The sequence below is a fragment of the Onychostoma macrolepis genome, chromosome 06 (genome assembly GCF_012432095.1).
Source record: "Onychostoma macrolepis isolate SWU-2019 chromosome 06, ASM1243209v1, whole genome shotgun sequence".
Classification (NCBI taxonomy): Eukaryota; Metazoa; Chordata; class Actinopteri; order Cypriniformes; family Cyprinidae; genus Onychostoma; species Onychostoma macrolepis.
The window spans coordinates 30,594,170-30,617,243 of NC_081160.1; the positions used below are offsets into that span (position 1 = coordinate 30,594,170).

At 36.9% G+C, this 23,074-nt stretch overlaps 3 protein-coding genes across 3 annotated transcripts; all 3 read right to left on the reverse strand.

Moving 5' to 3' along the window:
- Nucleotides 1-3,580: 3,580 nt before the first annotated feature.
- snrpc (small nuclear ribonucleoprotein polypeptide C) lies at nucleotides 3,581-6,550 on the reverse strand. Its single transcript, XM_058779826.1, has 6 exons — nucleotides 6,439-6,550; nucleotides 5,847-5,889; nucleotides 5,635-5,743; nucleotides 5,097-5,186; nucleotides 4,167-4,271; nucleotides 3,581-4,068 (listed from the first exon to the last, which is right to left on the reverse strand). The coding sequence occupies exons 1-6, from the start codon at nucleotides 6,444-6,446 to the stop codon at nucleotides 3,944-3,946; spliced, it is 480 nt and encodes a 159-aa protein (XP_058635809.1). The 5' UTR covers nucleotides 6,447-6,550; the 3' UTR covers nucleotides 3,581-3,943.
- A 901-nt stretch (nucleotides 6,551-7,451) lies between these two features.
- sys1 (SYS1 golgi trafficking protein) lies at nucleotides 7,452-9,744 on the reverse strand. Its single transcript, XM_058779827.1, has 4 exons — nucleotides 9,528-9,744; nucleotides 8,815-9,062; nucleotides 8,654-8,721; nucleotides 7,452-8,561 (listed from the first exon to the last, which is right to left on the reverse strand). Exons 2-4 carry the CDS (start codon nucleotides 8,974-8,976, stop codon nucleotides 8,321-8,323), a joined length of 471 nt encoding a protein of 156 aa, XP_058635810.1. The 5' UTR covers nucleotides 8,977-9,062; nucleotides 9,528-9,744; the 3' UTR covers nucleotides 7,452-8,320.
- Nucleotides 9,745-14,845: 5,101 nt separating this feature from the next.
- Nucleotides 14,846-19,201, reverse strand: LOC131542811 (adenosine receptor A1). The gene is made up of 2 exons (XM_058779823.1): nucleotides 18,204-19,201; nucleotides 14,846-16,442 (listed from the first exon to the last, which is right to left on the reverse strand). The coding sequence occupies exons 1-2, from the start codon at nucleotides 18,587-18,589 to the stop codon at nucleotides 15,815-15,817; spliced, it is 1,014 nt and encodes a 337-aa protein (XP_058635806.1). The 5' UTR covers nucleotides 18,590-19,201; the 3' UTR covers nucleotides 14,846-15,814.
- Nucleotides 19,202-23,074: the final 3,873 nt, after the last annotated feature.

Sequence of the window (23,074 nt, forward strand, 5' to 3'; positions counted from 1 at the left end):
GACAACATTCCTATTCTGTTTTCTTGTTGGAATTTAATTGACTTTTTATCTAATAAGGGAATCCATTTTGTTTCGTAAAGTTCTATATTTGTAACTTTACATTGTTAACATCACATAATAAGTGTGTGTATAACCTCTATGTTCATTTTGTGATTGATGATTTGTTCTGTAAAATTAGTTCCCTCTGAGATTTCCACTACAAAGTCATTTGCAGAAAAATGAGACAGAATATTTTCGTAGACATAATAATAGTAAATGTTACTATTTTGAATTGCAAAATAATTCCCACGGTGACAATTATCTTTAGAGAGGAGATAATGAAGCCAAGAAAAGAAAAAAACACTAAGGCTAGAGAAAAAAAAAAAAGCTCCAAACAGCCTTATGCATATTGTGACATGTACTGAAAGTTTGGAAAACCATTGTAAGTTTGCACCACTTTGATTATTCACGCAAAAAAAAAGAAGTTATTTTAGTGTATTAGATGCAAGAAATCTGCTATTTTACATTCTTAACGGTTTATGTTTTGACTTGTTTCATGTGCCATGTTCACACTGCGGTTAAATATATATCCCCACTCACAGTTCCTTTTTATTTAAAGAAGTAATAAACGCATTTTGAAATCAAATTAATGCACGGAACATTTAAAAGTACAGTGAAAATGAAAATTCTTTCATCATTTTCTCACCCTTAAGTTGTTCCAAACCAGTGTGAGTTTCTTTCTTTTGTCGGACATATAAGAAGATATTATGAAGAATGTTGGGAACCAGACAAGTTGCTAGAAGCCAGCGACTTCCATAGTATGAAAAAATACTATGCAAGTCAATGGCTACCGTCAACTGTTGGTTACCAATGGTTTGGTTTCCAACGTTCTTCAAAATATGTATTATGATCAACAGAAACTCATAGAAAATTATGACACAATTCATTTTTGGGGTGAGCTGTCCCTTTAAGTAGCGATAGCCGCTTTTTAGTAAATTTGGTAGCGTGCACATGCACAGGAACCGTTGTTAACGCAGTGACGTCATTCTCACGGACACTGACAGTTTGGCAAGGAGCTGGAAAATCAAAGAAATTGAGGTATGTGTCTTGATTTGTTCGCAAATTTCGATAGTTTCTCGTATCAAACCTGAAAATGTTTGTGGTTTATAACCGCTGTCGCGTGAAACTTTCGCAACGGTCGGTAACTGTCAGCCATCTTGGGTTTACGAAAAACTCGTACACATACAGAATGATAATTCAGGTGATTAATTACTTATTTATATGCTGTTGTGTTTCCAAAACATTGCAGTGTGAACGTGGCTGTTTTTAGTTGTGTGGAAAAGACTGTTCGCTTTAGTTTGAAACTGGCTGTTACTCACTTTTGAACTGCACTGTTTGTCTCTCATGTCCGGTTTATGGAGTAATCTGTTAAAGTTGTGGTAATTCCTTTGTGACTGTGTTGCACATCCTCAACTTCCAGACATTACAATCATCCTCACTCATTAACAACCATCGTTTGCCATTGTTTTGTCTCATTTCCTAATACAAAATTGCCAAAGAGGCTAACTCAAGATCCATTTCACTCATGCAGTCACATCCTGTAATTTGAGCTTTGTGTACTTTTGACACTTTTTTGAAATGCTGTCACATTTTTAATATTTCAGATTTAATTAGCAGTCCTGTCTGGGCTCTGACAACTTGATTGGGATTTTAGAGCATTCCCATTTCTGAATTCCACTATATTTTTCCTTGTGTAGCTGACTCCACCTTTCAAGTTTCCGGACACCAAGGTGTGAATTGAAGGGGACTCAGGTGAAACTTTATGTGTGAGTCCAAATGAGGAAGAAATTGAGTGAGTATGCGAGAGAGAAAGAGAAATACAAAATTAGCACTTAACTGCCGTACCAAACGGACTGTCCAAAGTTGCTCCTACTGCAAAAATAAACTTGAATATGGACATTACTCAGCCGATAAACTGATTTGCTGGTGATGTGGATACGGACATAACACATCAAATATTAAAATATGAATCAGCATGATATTCAATTTGACTGAATCTCACAAAGCAATGTCATGTTTCACCCCAAAATCAAAAGAAAAAAAATTTGCATAAAGCCAATTAAGCCTTTTTTTCAGGACTATTACTATCTAGACACATTTTTGCACAATAATTATTGTATTAAAATTAAATGCAGTACAACTAAGATGTATACTTACAGTTGTACTCTGTTATCATTTTCCCGATATGGTAATAACAGTTTTGATGAGTAATATCCTTAATTGTCATGACAAATATGTCAATGCATGGTCCTAAAAATAGGTTTTATTTGCTTCTTATTTTGTTTTGGGGTGAAAGGTGAACATTTCTGAAGTTTTTCATGAGATTTACTCATTTCTATCTTTAAAAAGCAAGCAAAACTTTGAGTAATCTCTGGAAAACTGGACTTCTCTTTCCTGAGCACTGTGTGAACATTGTGCATTTTAGTGTTCAATGTTTCCTCTTAAACTGTGGTTTATTTTCATATGGAGAAGGACTTTGTGAGCGACAATAGCAGATTATACCTAAAAAAAAATAATGCAGAACAAGAGTTTTGATCTTTTTGGACTCTGTGTACATTGTAGAACTGCTTGTTGAAGATTTGTGGCATTTAAAACAAAATGGGTTCAGATGTGGACCTGAGATGGAAATGTTACGGTTGAGATGAAGTACTTTCATGTAAATCAGCAAAAATATTTTTACCTGTATGTGAAGAATCCAGCTAAATTGAAATCAAATCAGTGGTTGATGCAATGATCTTACTGTGAAATAGCAAAGATGTAGCATATTTAGGCTATTGATTTGCCATCTTAAAACAAAGAGCTGAATTAAATGTCACTTTATGGCCACCTATCACAAAGCGTAGCTGTCTAGCATCACAATGAGTGTTTTATTTTTTATAGTTAGCAGGTTCTTTGATTTAATGGAAAAGAAAATGGGCACATATGCTGCAGTGGAACAGAGTGATTTACAGAAAATGAGAAAAAAGGAGAAAAATGCAAACCCCTCAGGCAACACTTGTCCCTCTCTTCCTCTTTGAATTCACTTGAATTTCTTTTGAACTTCACATAATTTGAGAAAATACTGACAAACGATTTAACACCAATTATGTGAGCATCCTCTTTTTTTCCTGGTTGGGAAGAGTATGAGGATGTCAGAAACATACCAGGATCAGGGCAGAATGCTTGCACTTGACAACACAAGATAAAATACCACTGTTGGCCTATGTAGAAGGTAAAGTAACTACGATTAAAAGATGTCTAATAAATGTACTTTTTGTCCTGAATGTTCATACTATTCTGTATGTTCATTCCATTTACTTAAGGAACAATCATTATACTATTTCAATGCCATTGAACTAATAAATTCAATAGACTTTTTGCTCTATGTTTTTGTCTTGTGTTTGAATTGCATTTGATTTGATTCTATTTTAGCATACTCTATGAATTACACCCGCAGCTGGCTTTGTTATTGCTTTGATTAGATTACTCTGAGTAATCAAGATGCATTTTACTGTGTTTCTATTTAAAATGTTACACAAGCAGACCAAATCAAAACATAACAGATTTTTAAGTTTTTAACTTTATTTTCTCAAAATACATGAAAAACAAAAAGCTGAAAATCATCCTAAGAGTAAATAACCAAAACATCCGTCAACGTAATAAATGCACATCATACACAAACCCGTTGCGCAACACCCTCTGGGTCTGTCATAAATATGAAATGAAAGCCAATGGAAGGTTCATTAGATTTTACAAGAATTTGTGTTGATCCGAGTCACAGCGAACCAACGTTTTCTGAACTGCAGACGTTAGTCATCATAAAACGCAAATGGGCAATAAAACTCTTAGATCGACTGTAAAACCAGTGTAGATATTTGGCCGAGTCTTCTGTGGATATCGGGATAGTAAACGTGGCACCATAGCTTTATCGATCAGGTCGCACCATACCAGGTCTAACGGCTGGCATCATTGGCCGAGCGGGAGGTCGCATCATGTGTGGCCCGGGCATCATTTGCATAGGTCCACCCATTGGTGGCCGCATACCAGGACCTGCAAGAGAGCCAGATGAATGTTATGGTCAATTCAGATTGCCATTAATAAAAATCCCTCACATTAACTTAGTTATATTTACAGATAAACAGCCTTACCTGGTCCTCCAGGCATCATGCCATGAGGAGGGGGACCCATCATGGGGATCATAGGAGGACCACCCATGGGTGGAGCTGGTAACATGCCCGGTCTCGGAGGTCCACCTGCAAGAAAAAACATGTTATTCCTTGTAAATTATATGTTAATAATATAATTTAATCAAATCATTAAAACAAAATCTCAATTTATTGGTTTCTCAGTGACTGACAGAGCGCAGGGTGACCGATATAATAGCAATACTTAAATACAATTTTATGTGGCATTTACAAAATTTCAGAATTTAAATGAGTTGACTTATTATTTTAAGGCATGACACTGCAGGAGAACAGGTCAAAAAAAGGAATTGATTTCACCACACTTCCTAAACTGTCAGTACATTTAGAAACTTTTGAAAATTGTAATGTCGAAATATGCAAATAAAGCATTACATAATTATTTATGAATTTTCATTCATTTCAAGACCAGAAATCTGAACACCACATGAAGTTCAAAATTCTTGTTTCATTTTGTTCAGATTAATGATATATTTTATTACCACAAAAATCAGCAAATACTGTCTGTTGTTTTCAGGAATAAATGTTATATAAATCAGATGAACGATACATGAACAAACCCCTCGGTTAAAAAACTAAATATAGATACAAATAAATCTGTAAAGTTTATGCAAGTGCTGCTGAAGTGGAGATATAAACGCATTTTGAGAAAGTCTACAGACTTAAATGTGCATTTTGGAAGTTTTCTTTCCACTAGTCTCAATGACGACATGTTATGGAAGCAAAATAGCTCAATCTCAAAAGACCACTGCATGAAAAAACAATGCTTTTGCCTGTAGTCTGGCCATAAATAAGCATCAAGTTCACTCAGAAATTGTTTATATGCTTTGTAGATGCCATGAAAGGAAGTGAACATTTCAGAACTTTGAAACGTACTGATATTTGGATGCGGTAGCAGAGATCCGCCAGGTGGAGGGGCTCCTGGGAACGGGGTGGGTGGAATTTTACCCTGCTGGAAAGCAGCCGCTGAAACAGACAAAAATGACTTTTAGACTGGAACACTCATCTTTTAAAAGATCAGGAAATGAGTCAAAACAGTTTGTATCCAATATGTATTTTATGCATACATCAATGGAAGCTCGTTTCTGCCACAAAATAAAATGGTAATTGTGACTTTCTTCATAATTCTGACTTTCCCCCCCATGCAATTCTAATATAAAGGTCAGAACTGCAAGAAATACTCAGAATTCAAACTTGTGAAGTTCACATCTCTCAATTTTGACTTGTTCTCAGAATTGCGAGAAAATCAGAACTCTTAGTATATCCTGCAATTCTGAATTGCAAGGGGAAAAGTCAGAATTGTGAAGAAAATGTCAATTTTTTTTTTTAATCAATTACCTTTTTGTGGCAGAAACAGATATTCATATAGATCAGACATAAGGTCTTAACATGGAAGAGCATGTTGTTCACTCACTTGTTTTGTCGATGAGATTCTGAGCCTGCTCCTCCATCCATTTCTGATAATAATCTTTCACATTTTCTTTATGTTTTCGTCCGCTGCAGTGTGTCTTTCTGACTGATGGCTACAGAGATTAAACATACAAATAATGAACATTTCCACAGATAATAATGTCATGTTAAACAGGTCAGATTACTATAAGATTCTAGAAAACGTGGTAATCTTACCGAATCGTGTGTCAGGTACGTGTCACAATAATCACAATAAAACCTGAAAGAGACAAAAACAACCCACCCTTGATTAAAAAAGCTGTAGAGGTGCTATATAACAATGAAGGTACTGATGATAATACCATAGTGAAGTACTGTCACTTACAAAAAAACCTAACAAAATACCATGATTTTGTACTATAGTCTTCTTGAAGTAATAAGGAGCATATAATAAATAGCATAGTATGACCATAGCATTGAATTCATGTTCAACTGTATTTAACGTACATAATACTCTTTTGTTCGTGTTGTTCTCACACAATTTTTACTGTTAAAAACTGATTCCTACAGCAAAAAAAAACAAGGCATTTAAAGCAGTAAGCTGCATATAAATATAATAACTAAAAAAAATTGTAACCCATTCAAATGCTGGATTAGCTTGAAGAGCTACTAGCTCTTGTCTGAGAAACGCGGTTGTATTTGCAATGTGGTTTTCTAAAATGCCTAAAGGTATAACAGATATATTAATGAACCTTTCGCGACTAAAACATGCTGATCTGTTTTGTATATATGGTATAATTGTATAAAATAAACATAAAGAGAGACTCACTTCGGCATCTTCACAGCGGAACAGCGCGGGGCGAAAACCACCGGAAGTAGTATATGGGAATCCTTTTACGTCTTTGTTTGGGTTTGGAGCGAGCGCACGCGCACTGGCGCCACCCCGTGTTTGGGAGGGAACCTGTCTCCGTTTACCACTGTATGCATGTGGTCACATTTGACCGCAAAATCAAAATACATTTGTGTTTTCATTTATGGTGACATTTCCTATAACATATTTAAATTGAATACCTCCTGAAGTATGAAATATTCTCATACCTGTACAATGACAATAAAGAGCACTGACCTTAACTAATTCTCATTAATGTAAGGAGAAAAAAAAAAAAGAAAATTCTAAAATATTTATACACCATGATAGTATTTGCTTACTGTATTCATATTTGTTTATAACAAAGAATCACTCATCAACAATAATGAAAATTACATTAATTCACTTTGGTCCTAAAAGCCTTAAATTTCAGTACCAAAAAAACTTTTTTTCAGGGAAATATGACGCAGACATTTTTTGACAGTCTTTGTGAAATTTATTGTCTACCTTTTGAGAATAGCTAATACTTATTTAAAAAACAATTCAAACAAGTCACTTTGCAGAATAAAGTTTTATTCTGGCAAATCATTTGGGAAAATTGCATCTTCAAGCAATGCTTTATGCCACAACGTGTGAGAAACCATGCAGCTGCAAAGAGATGTTTAACTGTGCAGCTTTAAGCAGCTCAGCTTTATTGTTTCATGTTGTTCTGTCATTCAAAGCTACAAAGTCCCACCAAAAGCAAAACCCTTGAAAAAGGGCCTGCAACACAGCACAATGTCAAACACCTTTTGCAGTTTTACTATCTTATATATTGAGAAGGAAGCATGACTATATATTTTAAGTAGTCAGTATTATGTGGTCTGAAAGTGTTTGAGAAACAGGATGTAGCAAGGTTAACAGAAAGAATACACTTTTTAAGAAGCCAAAACTCACACTTCTGTTTTTAAAAACTGAGATCAAACATTTATACAGATGTTGCAGCTTCTTATTTATTGCGGAATAAGTGAAAAATGCAGTTGATTTGATTTACCTCATACCTTCTCAAGAAGTTTAAGGTTCATATATCACTGAAATACTCATAGCAAATAAATCTTGGAAGAGATACTGGTCGAAATCTGACGGGCATTTGGGTCAAAACTGAATGCAAAATAAATGAGAGTAAACATGACACATTATTAGCAACCCATTTTACTTCCCTAATGTGAGACATCTGAGAGAAATAGGATATTCAATGACAATAAAACCCTTAGACTTTTGGAATACCATGCTCAACAAGAACATGAATCAAGAAAGCAAATAGGGTCAGTTTTGATTTCATGTTGACTGAAACGCGTTTAATAAACTACATCTAAGGTCAATGAAATTCTGCCATTGGTATTTGTAAAAGGATGACTTGATAAAACATGAAAACCGCTTAACAATATCTTATTTCTTTCCAAAGCAATAGGAACCATTATCCAATACATAGCATTTTATTTAGATTAAGATTTACACATGATGCTTTCTGTGCTTTTAAAACAGACCATCACTTTCATATTTTCAGTAGCCATCCATGAATGATAAAGTGTTGGTCCTAAATAAGAATAATTACAATAGTAATTTTGAAATGATGCAAATGCCATCATAATGCTGACTGATGGAAGTCGCAGGGTCATCATGCGATGCTGCATGAAACTCACGTGGACCATCTCAACGTCATCTGGATTAAATACAGTGATGTGACCAAAACATCCAAGTCACTTCTGCTCAGAAAACCACAGCAGCATCTGTCAACACGCCAGTCCTGCCAATGCGCAACCTCGTACACACCAGCTGTGGCACATCTGTCTCTAAACAGTCCTCATAGGTTGGATTTGGGTGCCGTGTTGACAGGGATGGCTCTGAGCTCTGTCCGCATGCACAAGTACTCGCCGATGACCGCCATGAGGGCCATGCAGGCCACGTTAACCAACCACCATGACAGGGCGGCTGGGAGATGGGCGTTATAGATCCAGCAGCCGATCATGTGAAAGAAATGCACCGTCACGGTGAAGTCCAGACACTGCTTTCCCCGTCGGATGAAAAACCACAGGCCAAGAGCACTGAGAAAGAGACACGGAGACAAGAATGACTTCAGATGGCAGATAAAAGTGAGATAAAAGTTTGGAATAGAACGGCATTAACATAAACTTACCATGTGAGAGAATTCAGAATGAAAGCCATCATAGACAAGCGACCTTGTGTTGTTGAAAAGCCAAGAACCTTGACAGAAAGTAAACTAGTTATTTGTAGTTCTGGGTTGACAACATCAATTTTATTCATCTTCATTTTGATTAACCGTATTTGGACAGTTACCTCGTAACTGAACATCTGGTCGAGTGATCTACTGGTATGGACCAAACCATCAACACCAGCCAACCACAGACCCAAGAAGCTGTAGTAGATGCACTGCATGAGAATAATCTGGGAGATGATGAGGACTGGATCCCAGACGTAGCTGCGGAAATGACTGCCCATCTCGCAGGAGATGAGGAGGACAAACACACGTCCCCAAACCGGCTTGATGGGAAGATTAACAGCAGCCCCAAAATTTGAGTCTCAACCTGGCAATGACAAGATAATAACAGTGCAGGGTTTAATTGGTTTGTCAGTCCACCAGCAGGAGTGCCATGTAAATACCATGGTATATCTCTCAAAGTACCATGGTACTTCTAAGAATACCATGGTAGATATCCATTATTTGTTAATAACCACGAAAACGTAGATATGCTAAGTATACCAACACAACACGGACTAAATAACTACCGCTGTTCAGTTTTATTAGACAACATACGCTCTAGTTAGCATTCACACATTCTAAAGTCAAGAATAGTAATGGCTCTCTTAAGTATCTTACAATTACACAAACAAATTTAAAACAATGTCAATGTGATCTCATTTTATACAAGTAAACAAACATATAAATGTAAAATATCGCTGCGAACAGTCTGTTTGTTAGCATTCGCTAGCTAACCAGCGACTTTGTTGACATCCGTCTGTGAGAATTATAATGCTGTGAAAACACGAACCCCGAATAAGACACATCTGTAGTGTGATTCTGAGGTCGGTGAGGCCGCTTACAGATCGAGATTACGGATAGGTAACGCTTTATCTTAAGGCTAATAATATTATCTTCAACCAGATGCGAAACTTGGAGCCGCTGTTGAGAGCGTGGCGTCATCACCAGTGTGTCCCAAGCGCCGCAGATTCGACACTTCAAACTTCACCGATCACCTCAAAACAGATAATACCGCTCGCACCATTCCATTGAAATAGCTGGTCAATTTATTATTATTTTAAGTATGTTAGTAGCACCTCTAAGCGTAATATATGCCACGAATTGATATTATTATTCGATTTCTCCTTATTTCATGTACCAGATTTACGTACAGGTGCATCTCAATAAATTAGAATGTCGTGGAAAAGTTCATTTATTTCAGTAATTCAACTCAAATTGTGAAACTCGTGTATTAAATAAATTCAATGCACACAGACTGAAGTAGTTTAAGTCTTTGGTTCTTTTAATTGTGATGATTTTGGCTCACATTTAACAGAAACCCACCAATTCACTATCTCAACAATTTAGAATACTTCATAAGACCAATAAAAAAAAGAAAACTTTTAGTGAATTGTTGGCCTTCTGGAAAGTATTTTCATTTACTGTATGTGTACTCAATACTTGGTAGGGGCTCCTTTTGCTTTAATTACTGCCTCAATTCGGCGTGGCATGGAGGTGATCAGTTTGTGGCACTGTTGAGGTGGTATGGAAGCCCAGGTTTCTTTGACAGTGGCTTTCAGCTCATCTGCATTTTTTGGTCTCTTGTTTCTCATTTTCCTCTTGACAATACCTCATAGATTCTCTATGGGGTTCAGGTCTGGTGAGTTTGCTGGCCAGTCAAACACACCAACACCATGGTCATTTAACCAACTTTTGGTGCTTTTGGCAGTGTGGGCAGGTGCCAAATCCTGCTGGAAAATGAAATCAGCATCTTCAAAAAGCTGGTCAGCAGAAGGAAGCATGAAGTGCTCCAAAATTTCTTGGTAAACGGGTGCAGTGACTTTGGTTTTCAAAAAACACAATGGACCAACACCAGCAGATGACATTGCACCCCAAATCATCACAGACTGTGAAAACTTAACACTGGACTTCAAGCAACTTGGGCTATGAGCTTCTCCACCCTTCCTCCAGACTCTAGGACCTTGGTTTCCAAATGAAATACAAAACTTGCTCTCATCTGAAAAGAGGACTTTGGACCACTGGGCAACAGTCCAGTTCTTCTTCTCCTTAGCCCAGGTAAGACGCCTCTGACATTGTCTGTGGTTCAGGAGTGGCTTAACAAGAGGAATACGACAACTGTAGCCAAATTCCTCGACATGTCTGTGTGTGGTGGCTCTTGATGCCTTGACCCCAGCCTCAGTCCATTCCTTGTGAAGTTCACCCAAATTCTTGAATCGATTTTGCTTGACAATCCTCATAAGGCTGCGGTTCTCTCGGTTGGTTGTGCATCTTTTTCTTCCACACTTTTTCCTTCCACTCAACTTTCTGTTAACATGCTTGGATACAGCACTCTGTGAACAGCCAGCTTCTTTGGCAATGAATGTTTGTGGCTTACCCTCCTTGTGAAGGGTGTCAATGATTGTCTTCTGGGCAACTGTCAGATCAGCAGTCTTCCCCATGATTGTGTAGCCTAGTGAACCAAACTGAGAGACCATTTTGAAGGCTCAGGAAACCTTTGCAGGTGTTTTGAGTTGATTAGCTGATTGGCATGTCACCATATTCTAATTTGTTGAGATAGTGAATTGGTGGGTTTTTGTTAAATGTGAGCCAAAATCATCACAATTAAAAGAACCAAAGACTACTTCAGTCTGTGTGCATTGAATTTATTTAATACACGAGTTTCACAATTTGAGTTGAATTACTGAAATAAATGAACTTTTCCACGACACTCTAATTTATTGAGATGCACCTGTATTTTATCGTTTATCATCTGTGGAACGTAATCTAAGGCCTTCTTTCATTATTGCAGTGTAGTATTTAAAATGAGAAAATAAAAGTTTTACTTTTGGCTTGAAAAGCCTTGTCAGGAAGTTTAAAGTTAGTTAATATAAAGCTGAAATGTACAAGATGTAAAACAGTTGCTTCATGGTTGCTAAGGTGTTATGAGTGGTTGCTAGGTTGTTGCTTAGGTGTTTTAGTTGGTTGCTACTAGGCTGCTACTAAACATTTGCCAATGTGAGCTTCATGGTTTCTCAGGGGTTGAGAGTGGTTGCTAGGCTGTTTATAGTTTGATATTTGTCAAGCTAACATAATTAACCACTTCAAGATTTCATAATAAAGATATATTCGGCCTGCTGTTTTCTGCCAGTGACACTGTGGTTTAGTTTTTATAGATTTTTTTTAAACCTGCGTATTAACTGGCATAGTGAAGGTTGACAGTTACTGTCTGTCATGTATTCATGGTAATTTGGTCAGTGTGCCTGTAACATATCTCACATTTGACTAGAGCTTCCTCTTGTTTTGCTCATCTCTGGAATTGGCAGTCTCGCCGTGGTTAGTCAGTTGGTTTGTCACCTGAATGACAAACAAGACATGTTGAGCCTGAGAACCAAAACCTTTGACCCTTCTGCACTGAAAGCATTGTACAAATGTAAATTATTTTTCTTCTTGATGCTTTCCTAGTTTGCATCCAGTTTATTGGAAAATTAGGACATTGTTATTGGTTAACTGGAACAGTCATTCTTATTCCAAGTCATATTGAATGCATATTCTTATTGTTTCTTTACTATTATAAATATACAGTATCTAACCTTATAGTTCAGTCAGGCTGTGCGTTATTTGAATTTACAGTTACCTTAATTTGTTAGCTAAATCTACTGGTATTTTTTATCGTAATACACAAACTATCTAACACATCTACTGGTAAAGAAAATATTGTGTGCTGAACAAAGAATAGTAAGCCTATGTTTAGGACTATTAAGCTTTTTGCCTGTAATTTTAATGACAGTTTTAGCACATTTTACCCCCAAAATGCTCATTAATGTACTGTGAAAAAAAATGTTGTACTACCTTTAAATTATGTTGATGTAAAAAAGTAATTAAAATATTGTAAATAATCATTCTCACTCATGAAATCAAGAGAATCACCTTTGACAATAATGATAATATAGTAAAACATCCAGCTGTGGGTTGTCTAGGGTTTTTCTATGCAGTTATGAGGTGGTTGCTAGGTAGATGCTTACTGGTTTGTTTGTGTGTAATTTCTGCAGTCATGATTGTTTTCAAACAGGTTTCCTGAAGACTTCACTGTCTGCCTTTTTAAAAAGGTATTTGAATTTATACATTTTTATTAATTAAAGCTGCAGTCCGTAACTTTTTTTGGTTAAAAAGGATCCGAAATCAATATTTGATAAAGTACATAACCAGCCAGTGTTCAAAACTATCGCCTTACTTTAGCATGATTCACAACGGCTAGCTTATAATAATGTTTTTTTCATTTGAGTGGTACGGGTAGGTTTTTGTGGGAAATTCGAGCATGACGCTGCGTCATTACGTCACGTCTGTAAACATAAAGAAGTTTTCCCGGCTACTAGGCTATCGCACGTGAGGATCCTGCAGGTGGCAGATTGTTTAGCCTTTTCTCACAGCAGCTAAAATAATTAAATGTATAATTTTGATGGCGGATTGTAATCCAGAAAGGATTATGTGTTTATGAAACACATGTGAAGGAAATTAAATTATATTCTGATTACAGATAGCCTGGGATTACACAAGATTTGTATTTTAAAGAAAACCAGTTCGAAGGGAGCATAATTAGGTTTCTGGGTTAGAAGAATTTCTTAACATGAAATTCGAATGGTATGACAATTAGACTGTACAGAAATTGAAATCTACATGTTAATACACACTATACTCATAGTCACGCAATACTGATGTTGTTAACATTAATAATTTGAGAATAAAGTATAACAATAATAATAATTTGCATGGTTTGATGTGATATGAGCTGAACGATCATTAGATTTAATCACCATTGGTAGCGCGATTTATTGTAATGCTTTTTTCCTAGGTTGGTCAGAACAAACGTGGCAGACTTCTTACTTATTTATTGAGATGGCAATATATGGTGAAAATTCTTATTTGGGTCATATATTCCAAGACATAGGCTAGAATCTGTTATTGCGAAGTACAGTAAACATCCACATCGGTACGTGACTGACTGCCACACATTCACCTCAAAACATTAGATTCATCCGCACTGGAGCCGTGCCAGAGCACATCCCACGCAAGCAAGATAATTCTGCAAGTAACTGCAATTCCAGGTATTCAAACAGAGATGGCGACAAAGAGGCAAAACGTACGGACTGCAGCTTTAAAGGTGCAGGATACAATATTTGTGGTTGCTAGTGGTTTAAATGGGTACTGCAGTCCATATTCAAAATGTTGTTTCTCCTGCTTCCTCCTCCTCAGACTCGATGCTGACGTGGGTTGCCAGATTGAGGACACGCAAGAGGAACGAGCACAATTAACAAGAAAAGGCGATGAGGCTTGCGATGTAAGCTTATGGGTTGATTTACGCATTTTAATAATCCTCCGGTCATAGAGATTTTTAGATGGATTTTGAGGCTTTTTAGGTCAGGTAGAATCTGCAATCTCTGACCTAGTTTGTTTCGTTCGCTTCCATGGCTCCAATGCGCTGTGTTTTCCACTGTCTGGCAACCCTGTGTCTTTAAATACTATTGGTTAAACTGGCAGTGGGCGTAGTCACACAGACCAAAACAAAAACAGACATTCTGACACAAAACGCACATTTTCAAAGTAGAATAACTGGCTGTAGCATTGTTCTTTTGGAGAAACAAGTATGTGAACTTTGCATGTTTCCTAAATATCTGCAAATGTATTATAGTGTTTTATGCTTTGGTACAGTCAAAATTGCATACAGCACCTTTAATATCCAGTGTTTTCCAGCATATCCAATGTTTTCTTATGGCGTAGAAATGCATAACATGAATCTCATGAGGTTTATGTACAACCAAATCCAAGCCATGAGCTGAAAAACTTACTGTAATAAATATTGGTTGTGTTGTTCCTTGGTGGAAAATTGAAACCTGAAGCATTAGGACTGTAATGAATATTGGTTTGTTCTGCTTATTGGTGGGAAATTGGTTCTGTTAAATTGTCCCATTTTACTCTGTTCACTAGTTGCTTGGTATGCATTTCAAAAGTGTAACAAATCATCCAGTACTCATTCTTAGCCACATCAGGCTACAAAATATTTTTATTACATTCAAAAGAGAGATCTTTGAAGCTGCAGAGTTTTTAGTATCTATAGTATCTATCCATAGTTGATCTCACAGTGGTAAATTCACTATACAGTTACACTGCTTTTACATTCAGTATTTCAGCACAAAAAAAAAAAAACAATGTCATATTGACCGTATTCCAACTTAAGCAGGTGTGGTATAGCGTTGCGCTTTGGATATTTAATTCTAGTCATTGTCATTCTGTCCAGTGCAAACACATCTCCTTGCTATGCAAATAAGGCCTATTATTGAATGTTCACAAAACTTGCTATTTTCTTGACGCAATTACGCTGGAAAAGCGATGTTTGTGCATATTTTCGAGACATTGTGGCAGCAGTAATTCATCAAATGATGGAGAAGAGCATTATAACCGGGCATATTTCCAGACACACAGTGTAGACAAGTGCTCTTTCTGCATTTTAAAGAGCTGATTCAGGTGCATGAACTGCAGTAATGCCAGATTGCCATAGTTCGCTGCATCCTCCACAATGTAGAGCATTTCAGAATGGAAAATGGAGAAATGTGTTGCATGAATGTTCTGCACTATTTTTGGGTATATTTGTGCTGTTTCCTGATTTGTATACTTCCCTCAGCCAGTCAGTTGCAACGATCCTAGACAGTGTGTGAAAGTCTGGTCCATATTTGTAACACCTCCTTAACAGCAATTTCAGTCATCCAAGACCAAGTCTGAAAAGAGAACTTGAATGGGGAAATCAACTAAATCTGACATGAGCGGTCCCATAAATGTGGTTTCTTATGTTCAAATAGTGTTGTTAAAAAGCTTTTATTTCATGCTAAACCAGCCAATGCGCTTATGCAGTCCTAAGTGCGCCTCTCAAAACACTGACTGTTTCTATTACATCTGGAGCTCCTAACTGCTGCTGCAACGATGCAATGACTTTACTAATTGCCGATTGGCTCTTTTATTTAGAGGGCGGGGCTTATTCTGCCATATTGCGCGTTGCATCTGCATCTTTGTATATTTAAAGACTTTGATTCCTCTTAGTCTCAGTTGCTACTGAACTTGGGTTTTCTCTGTGATCGGTCCAGGACTGTGCTGGCCTGGGATGGCTGATGGGGTTTTGCAGAGCACAAATCGCTGGATGATATGAATCAGTGTATCACGGAAGCGCTGGATGCGGAAAGCGTACACCAGCGGGTTGAGTGCAGAGTTGACGTGTGACATAAAGATACCCACGTAAAAAGCACTCTTGGGCACGTTGCATGTCGAGCAATAAAACACAATACAGTTCATAATATGCAGTGGTAGCCAGCAGAGTGCAAACAGAAACAGAACTAGCGCTAACGACTTCGCAAGTTTCAGCTCTTTGCGGTAGTATTTGCTGGAGTCACAGGTGGCCTCAGCTCGACGGTTGAGCTGGCGGGAGATCACGCGGAAGATCTCGGCGTACAGTCCGGTCATGATGATCAGGGGCACCACCACCCAAACAAAGAAATTGAAGTAGACCATGTAATCCATGCGCATGACTTCAGTGAACTGGCATTTGATGGGCGTCGTGCTGATGTTTTCGGGTGGGCTGAGGTGCCAGCCGGCCATTGGCACTAAACCAGTCAGAAATGAGATGAGCCAGCACAAACCCACGGCTACCCATGCCCGCCTTTGCGTAACAATGATGTTGTACCTGTCAAAACAATGCAAAATCAATGACATACTTTTTAAATCCAATCATAATTACAAACGATAATGCAGGTATTGTTCTATATAATGCACACTTCTAATGTTAGAAATATCATGCATTAGCACATTTCGAATAGTCTTAGTTCACCCAAACAGATGACGGTAGCCACTGACTTCCATAGTATGGAAAAAATACCATGGAACTCAATGGCTACTGGTTACCTACATTCTTCAAAAGAGCTTCTTTTGTGTTCAACAGAAGGAAGAAACTCATAGAGGTTTGGAACAACTTGAGGGCGAGTATATGCAGTATTGTCATTTTTGGGTGAACTAAGTGCTATAGTCCTAAGCAACTAAATTTTTTTTCCATTGTCTGAATGGCATGGTGTATTCCTTAAAACACTGATTGTTTCTATTACAACCGGAACTCCTAACAGACTTTACCAATTGGCAGTTGCCACTTTTATTTAGAAGATGGGACTTTTTCCGCCATATTGCACATTGCATCTCTGTCCCTGTCAAAGTCTTTGATTCCCCTTAGTCCCCTTTGTTGGTGGCTACTATGTAGTTGCTAAGGGGTTTTGAATGGTTTTACTGCGTTGCTAGGTGGTTGCAAAAGTGTATGGCTCACTGATCTGTATGATATTCTCTTTCCAGATATGGCTATACTGTGGAATATTTTTCCAACATTTTATTATCCTCCAGTCCAGACAAAAATGTAAGTCTAAATTTATATAAAATTATTTATTTTATTTTAGTTGTTTTATTTCTGTACTTAAAATGGCAATGAGTTGCATGTGCCTTATGCAGTACAAATACATTTTCTAAACCTCTTTATTTATAAGATATAAATAATGTATTTTAATATATTTTAATATATTCAATTCACCATTTGCCACAAATGTATTACATAAGCAGTTTAAGTCACATGCCTTCAAACATCAAGCAAATGAGTGGTTAGGGATGTTGCCAAAATACTATCAGACCAGTGAACATCATTCCCTTTGACAGACAGCGGAGGTTTAATTTAGTTAAAAGCCTTGCGTTACACTAGCCCATTGATTTGCATTAAAGAAAGCAAAAGATATATTGCTGTCCTGCTGTCTAGCCAAGAAATATGATAAAACAAAGCATGCATTAAAGTTAAAGTGTAATAGCTACATGACAAATGAAACTTGAAATTTGATGATTTGGTGAACAAACATTACATTTTAACAGTTATTTCATTGCAACTAAAATGAGTTGTTTTTTGGTGGACATGTCATGATGTCCTAAGTCAGTAAAACTAACATAAAATTTGTCATGAGTTATTTTTCTTTCCTACGAGGATTTATATGTAGAATATGCCATTTTGAACTGATAGGCATAAGCTATAAAAATGATTTTTCAGAGTAAATAAAATAAGATGATTGTAGCACGTTTTACAAGACAACACTATTACAATCTTTCTACTTCAAAATGTCATGTTTATTTCAATGTGTTACTTGCAGAATCTTTGTAATTAATTAAAAAATGTAGAAGTGGAAATTGCTTCTACGCCAATTCTTTTTCAGTGTAAAAACATTGGTGTTAATTCTGGTGCATCACCCTAATGTGGTTTATTTAAAAGAAGGACCCCCAAACTTACACCCTGACATTTTAATTTTTATATTTCAATAATTTAATATCACATTTGCATGTTCACTGTTCTCTGATGTCAGGTAATGCAAGGACATGCAAGTAAACAAGGAAAATATTTCATCTTTATTTAGTGTTTCAGACTCACCTGGTGGGGATTTTGACGCGTAGGAAGCGGTCAATGGCGATGGCCAGCAGGGACAGTATGGAGCTTTGGGTGATGGTGATGAGGAGGCAGGAGATGAAGAGGCATGTGTAAAACAGCGTGTTGAGCCCCAAGCTGATGACCACCGCCAGCGGAATGACAAGAACACCAACCGCGATATCAGCCAGTGCCAGAGAGACGATAAAGCAGAAAGTCGGGTCTCTGAGAGCCTGGTTCATGTAAACCACGAGAACCACCAGCACGTTTCCAAGCACCGACACCAGAGCGATAGTGCTCTCTATGGAAATGTACATCAAGTCCACCTTCTCCAAACTTTCAGTTACTGTTGACATCTTCACCATCTGTAGCAGTGGTTCCTCTTCCACCATGGCACTGGGTCTTCTATAAGAGTCTCATGATGTCCTCAAATGCTGGTATGTGATGTCATTTTATTACTCAATATTTTAAGCAGTTTTTTTTAGTATTTATGGCACAGGTTGTAGCTGAACTGCCCTGACTTGTCAGTAAAAGCCAAGAAAAGCACTTAGAGTTTCTTCAAACGCAGTTCCATGTGATCTGTTGTTAATTTGAGTGGCCGTCTTGTTCTCTTCATCTTCGTGGACTCCTGCTCCTGCTTCTCCTGTTACGTAGACTCTGCTGAAGGGAGGGGTGGTTCATTCTCTGCAGCACTATTTCTTTGCCCACTGCTCGTCTCGCTCACTGTATCTCTCTCACTTTCTCTCTGTTCGCACGCTTCGCAAACCTCAAATACCATTGCCACTTAGAATTTGACTGAGTGTTACTTTTAAATTCCAGTTCCATTTTTGAATTTGAATCGGTGGGAAACAGGATACGGAATGCTAATTTGAATTTAAATTTAAAGCAGTTGATTTTAAATGGAAGAAAACGCTGCTGTGAGTGTGTTTTTATACACACATTTTAACTGATATTGATTTTGATTACTAATTATTTCTGTATTTATTTAATGCCACATACAAACATATAAATTTGATTATATTTTATATACGTTTTGAAAAATTATTTCACGCAGGCTACATTTATTTGATTCAGATCACTGTAATTTTGTGAAATATTATTCTAATTTATAATAGCTTTTTTCTATTTGAATATATTTTAAAATTTAATTTATTCCTGTGACACAAAGTGAATTTTCAGCATATTTACTCCAGTCTTGTGTCACATGATCCTTCAGATATCATTCTAATATGCTGATTTCCTGCTTAAGAAAAAATGTTTATGTTGAAAACATGCATACTTTTTTCAATAAAAATTTGAAAAGCATTTATTTGAAATAGAAATTATATTATAAATGTTTTGTTATTATTACTGTATTGTTGATGTATTGTTACTTTTTAACAGATCTTTGCTAAATAAAAGTATTAATTCCTTTCAAAAAAGGAATGCCCCCAAACATTCATAAAATCAATTGATATGTCAAATGAAGTAGTTTTACAAGATTGAAACCTTAAACAGACACGTAGAAAGTGATCTGGTTTTGCCCATTTTTTAAATAGTTTCTCATTTCAGTTCAGTAAATTCCTTTTCCTGTCATTCCAGTTCAAATTCCTGTTCAACATCCTGTGGATCGTGGCTTATTTGATTCAAATTCACATTCTTGAACTGAACGGGAGCCAAAACTTGATTAAATTCAGAATCACGCACATGCATGTCCCAGAATCCTGTTTCCTGCCTCATTTCCTGACACATAATTTGATATTCAAATGTTTCCACCCAGGAAATCGGACATCATCTTCATCAAATTAATTTTTCAGTAATGTTCATTGTAGTGTGGTAATGGATTTGTCTCAGTATTGAGGGAAGCACTTGCCATCCATAATCATTTCATCTCGTTCCCTGGGCTCCTCAGCATTATGCGGTTATCATGTCTATTTTAGTCCTCTCATGCGAAATTGAGGTTGAGGAATTCTCACTTATGCTTCATTGCGATATCAACTAAACGTCGTAGATGTTTCTACAAACTATTCTTTGGAGAATAAAAATATAATGGATGTAGATCCAGATCAGATAATTTGTGGGAGAATTTGTTGAGAAATGTTTGAGTTCATATTGAAGTAATGGCATTATGGCATTCTTCTGAAACTCTAGAGGAGACACATGTGGGATTTACTGGGGTCTTGTCTTCTCAGGGGGAAACATATCTAAGAAACAGGACACTTAAGTTAAAGTGTTCATTTTCTCTCCATTTAATATTGTTATTGTCTAGATAGAAGATACACCTGAGTGTCACATTTATGGTCTGTGTTGGTTTTGTTTTACCCCTGTCTTAGTTCCTGTTTCCTCATTTGGTCATTTTTCTGTCCTTGTTTAGTTTGATTATGATTCCGGTCAGCTGTGTGTGATTAATTATCCCTTGTATTTAAGTTCCTGTCTGTTCAGTTAGTTTTGGTCTGGTCTACTCATTTTGTTCCTTCTGTGTGTCTTTGACCTGCCTTGTCTTGCCCTGTGGGATTTGATTAAAGACTGTTTATTTGAGTTTATCCTCGTCTCCGTGCTCCTCGTTCCTCCTCGCTGTGTGCACCGTGACACTGAAACATTAAAGACATCTCATTTGGGATTTTTCTTTCCTATGAGAATTTATGTTATACTTCAGTTCAAATCCTTATCTGCTCATTAATTTAAAGTTACAAAACATGGTAAATACATTAATTCTGGTGAATCACCCTGAAGCGCTTTATTTTAAAAAGGGATTCACCAACTTACAGCCATTTTATTACTTCATACTTCGTAGTTCATATTTCATTTTATTTCAATAATTTAACACATTTGTAACTTCACGGCTCTCTGATATCAAATTAATTGTCAGATTACAAACAGGTAAAAAAAAATTTTTTTTTGAAAGTGTTTTATTATTTTTAATATATATATATATATATATATATATATTAATTATCAGCTTTTCATCGACTCAGGAATAACCCTAAATTGGAAGATTCTGATTGGTCAGTCATAACAAAGTAATTCAGACAGCTGTGTCATAATGAAATTAAATGCTGCTCCACCTTGCCAAAATCTCCTAAAATGTTCTGTTTGGATATTCAACCATTTTTAGACTGTCTAGCACAGTGATGTTTGAAGTAAATGCTGTTCTTGTTCTTTTCTGAAAGAGATTGAAAGAGATTGTCTTAATAAGGCAATCTCTTTGATTAGTTCATTCCATTAAGATGTTGAAAACACCTAAACGCCTTTCCAGGGAAATGCAATACTTTAGATCTAGTATTATTAGTGATGTTTGCATTGCTATTGCTCATACTAGAGATTAGTGACTCATCATGCACCGTTTGTGTTGAAGTGAGGTTGTGCTTTTATTTTTAAGCAACTACTACAAAGCTGGTTATAATTGCATTGCATCTCGATCTAATCTTGACATTTATTTGCATGCAAAGGACAATTTACAGTATGTAAAACAGGAAGCTATTGCTTAATGCATTATGCAACACTCATGCAAAACTTCTGGTAGAGACATTTCATCGTGCGTAACAGTCTGTGCAGTTTTCTAGAGATGAGTGACAAGAGAACCATAAAGGCCTGAGTTGTCATGGCGACGTATGCTGTCATATAATTGAAGAGAGATCGACGTATCAAGCACAAAGGCTTCAGGCCACCCCATGGGACTTTTGAGTTGAGCGGTAAGCATGATGCATAGAGCAGTAATGGATATGTTTACGTCTGTCTTCAGGTTCAGTGATGATGACGGTTTGAAGATTAAATGGGAATGTGCTCTAATAATGTCTGCAATTACATACAAACTATTGTACTCGTATAAAGGGTGTGATGCAAATGATTTGGATCTCATACAATGATTTACACTGAAAAAAATCCAACAGATTTACACCCAAGCCATGTCTAGAGACACTGGAATATCACAGAGACTAGATATTAGACTCAGTTATTTTGGCAGAAAACTTTTAAGTGAATGCATGTCAAATTTGCAATGTAGTCAGTTGTGCTATTGTAAATAAACCACAACCTCTTTCTGTGTGGTGACAGGTGGAGAAATTAGTGGTCAAACCTGTAGTTCCTTCAGTAGAGCTTTCGATTTGTTTTGGTTCATCTGTTGAACATTGTCTGAACAATCCACTTGCAGGTATGCCTGAGCACGGCATATTGAGTGGCCGTACATCTCTCCCTCGCAGCTGTGTTGTCATTTGCATCAAATTAAATATGGCGTATAGATGTGTGGTTTCATGACCCCAGGTTTTCGTGCCGCTGATGAGAATTGATTTGGATATTGCTTTTCAACGCTGCGCCAAAAGGTGTATTACATATTTTTCAACTTCACTCAGCAAAATGAACTCAAGCGATGTTAGGAAAAGTAATAATGTGGAAGATGAACGTCATAAATCCTTCTCATTCCGCTCGCGCTGTTTGGACCGAGGCCGATATTACATTGCATAGAGCAGGAACAAAATGGCCTGTGAAAACTGAGACTTATCTTACAGAAATCCATTACTCCTCCCAGAGGAGTGCCACAAGCGTTCCCTCAGGATCAGCATTGTTCACTTCCGCATGGCCCGATGCCAGTACATCAATTAAAGAGACTATAGAAGGAACATCCAGTCTAATATACAGCAGAATCCAACCGTCTGGAAACATATTGATAATCTCATTTAAACCTGGAGCAAACAGAAAGTTAAAGGATTTTAAAAAGTGTTACGACGTGAAAGAAATATTTAAGATCATTGTGATTCTACTCTTGGTCAGGATATTTCTTTAAAAAAAGGATATATATATATAATTTATTTATTACATTTCATATATATTATCTACATGTGCATAACACGAGGGTGAGTAAATGACAGCTGAATTTCCATTGTTGTGTGGCTGTTCCTTTA

Coding starts and splice junctions, on each gene's coding strand:
- snrpc (XM_058779826.1), bottom strand. Junction 5,744..5,846: donor CGTACCTGACACACGATTCG/GTAAGATTACCA, acceptor TAATCTCTGTAG/CCATCAGTCAGAAAGACACA. Junction 4,272..5,096: donor GCTACCGCATCCAAATATCA/GTACGTTTCAAA, acceptor TTTTTCTTGCAG/GTGGACCTCCGAGACCGGGC.
- sys1 (XM_058779827.1), bottom strand. CDS start 8,976: ATGGGCAGTCATTTCCGCAGCTACGTCTGGGATCCAGTCCTCATCATC. Junction 8,722..8,814: donor ACCAGATGTTCAGTTACGAG/GTAACTGTCCAA, acceptor CTTTCTGTCAAG/GTTCTTGGCTTTTCAACAAC. Junction 8,562..8,653: donor ATTCTGAATTCTCTCACATG/GTAAGTTTATGT, acceptor TCTCTTTCTCAG/TGCTCTTGGCCTGTGGTTTT.
- LOC131542811 (XM_058779823.1), bottom strand. CDS start 18,589: ATGGTGGAAGAGGAACCACTGCTACAGATGGTGAAGATGTCAACAGTA. Junction 16,443..18,203: donor CGCGTCAAAATCCCCACCAG/GTGAGTCTGAAA, acceptor TTGTTTTGACAG/GTACAACATCATTGTTACGC.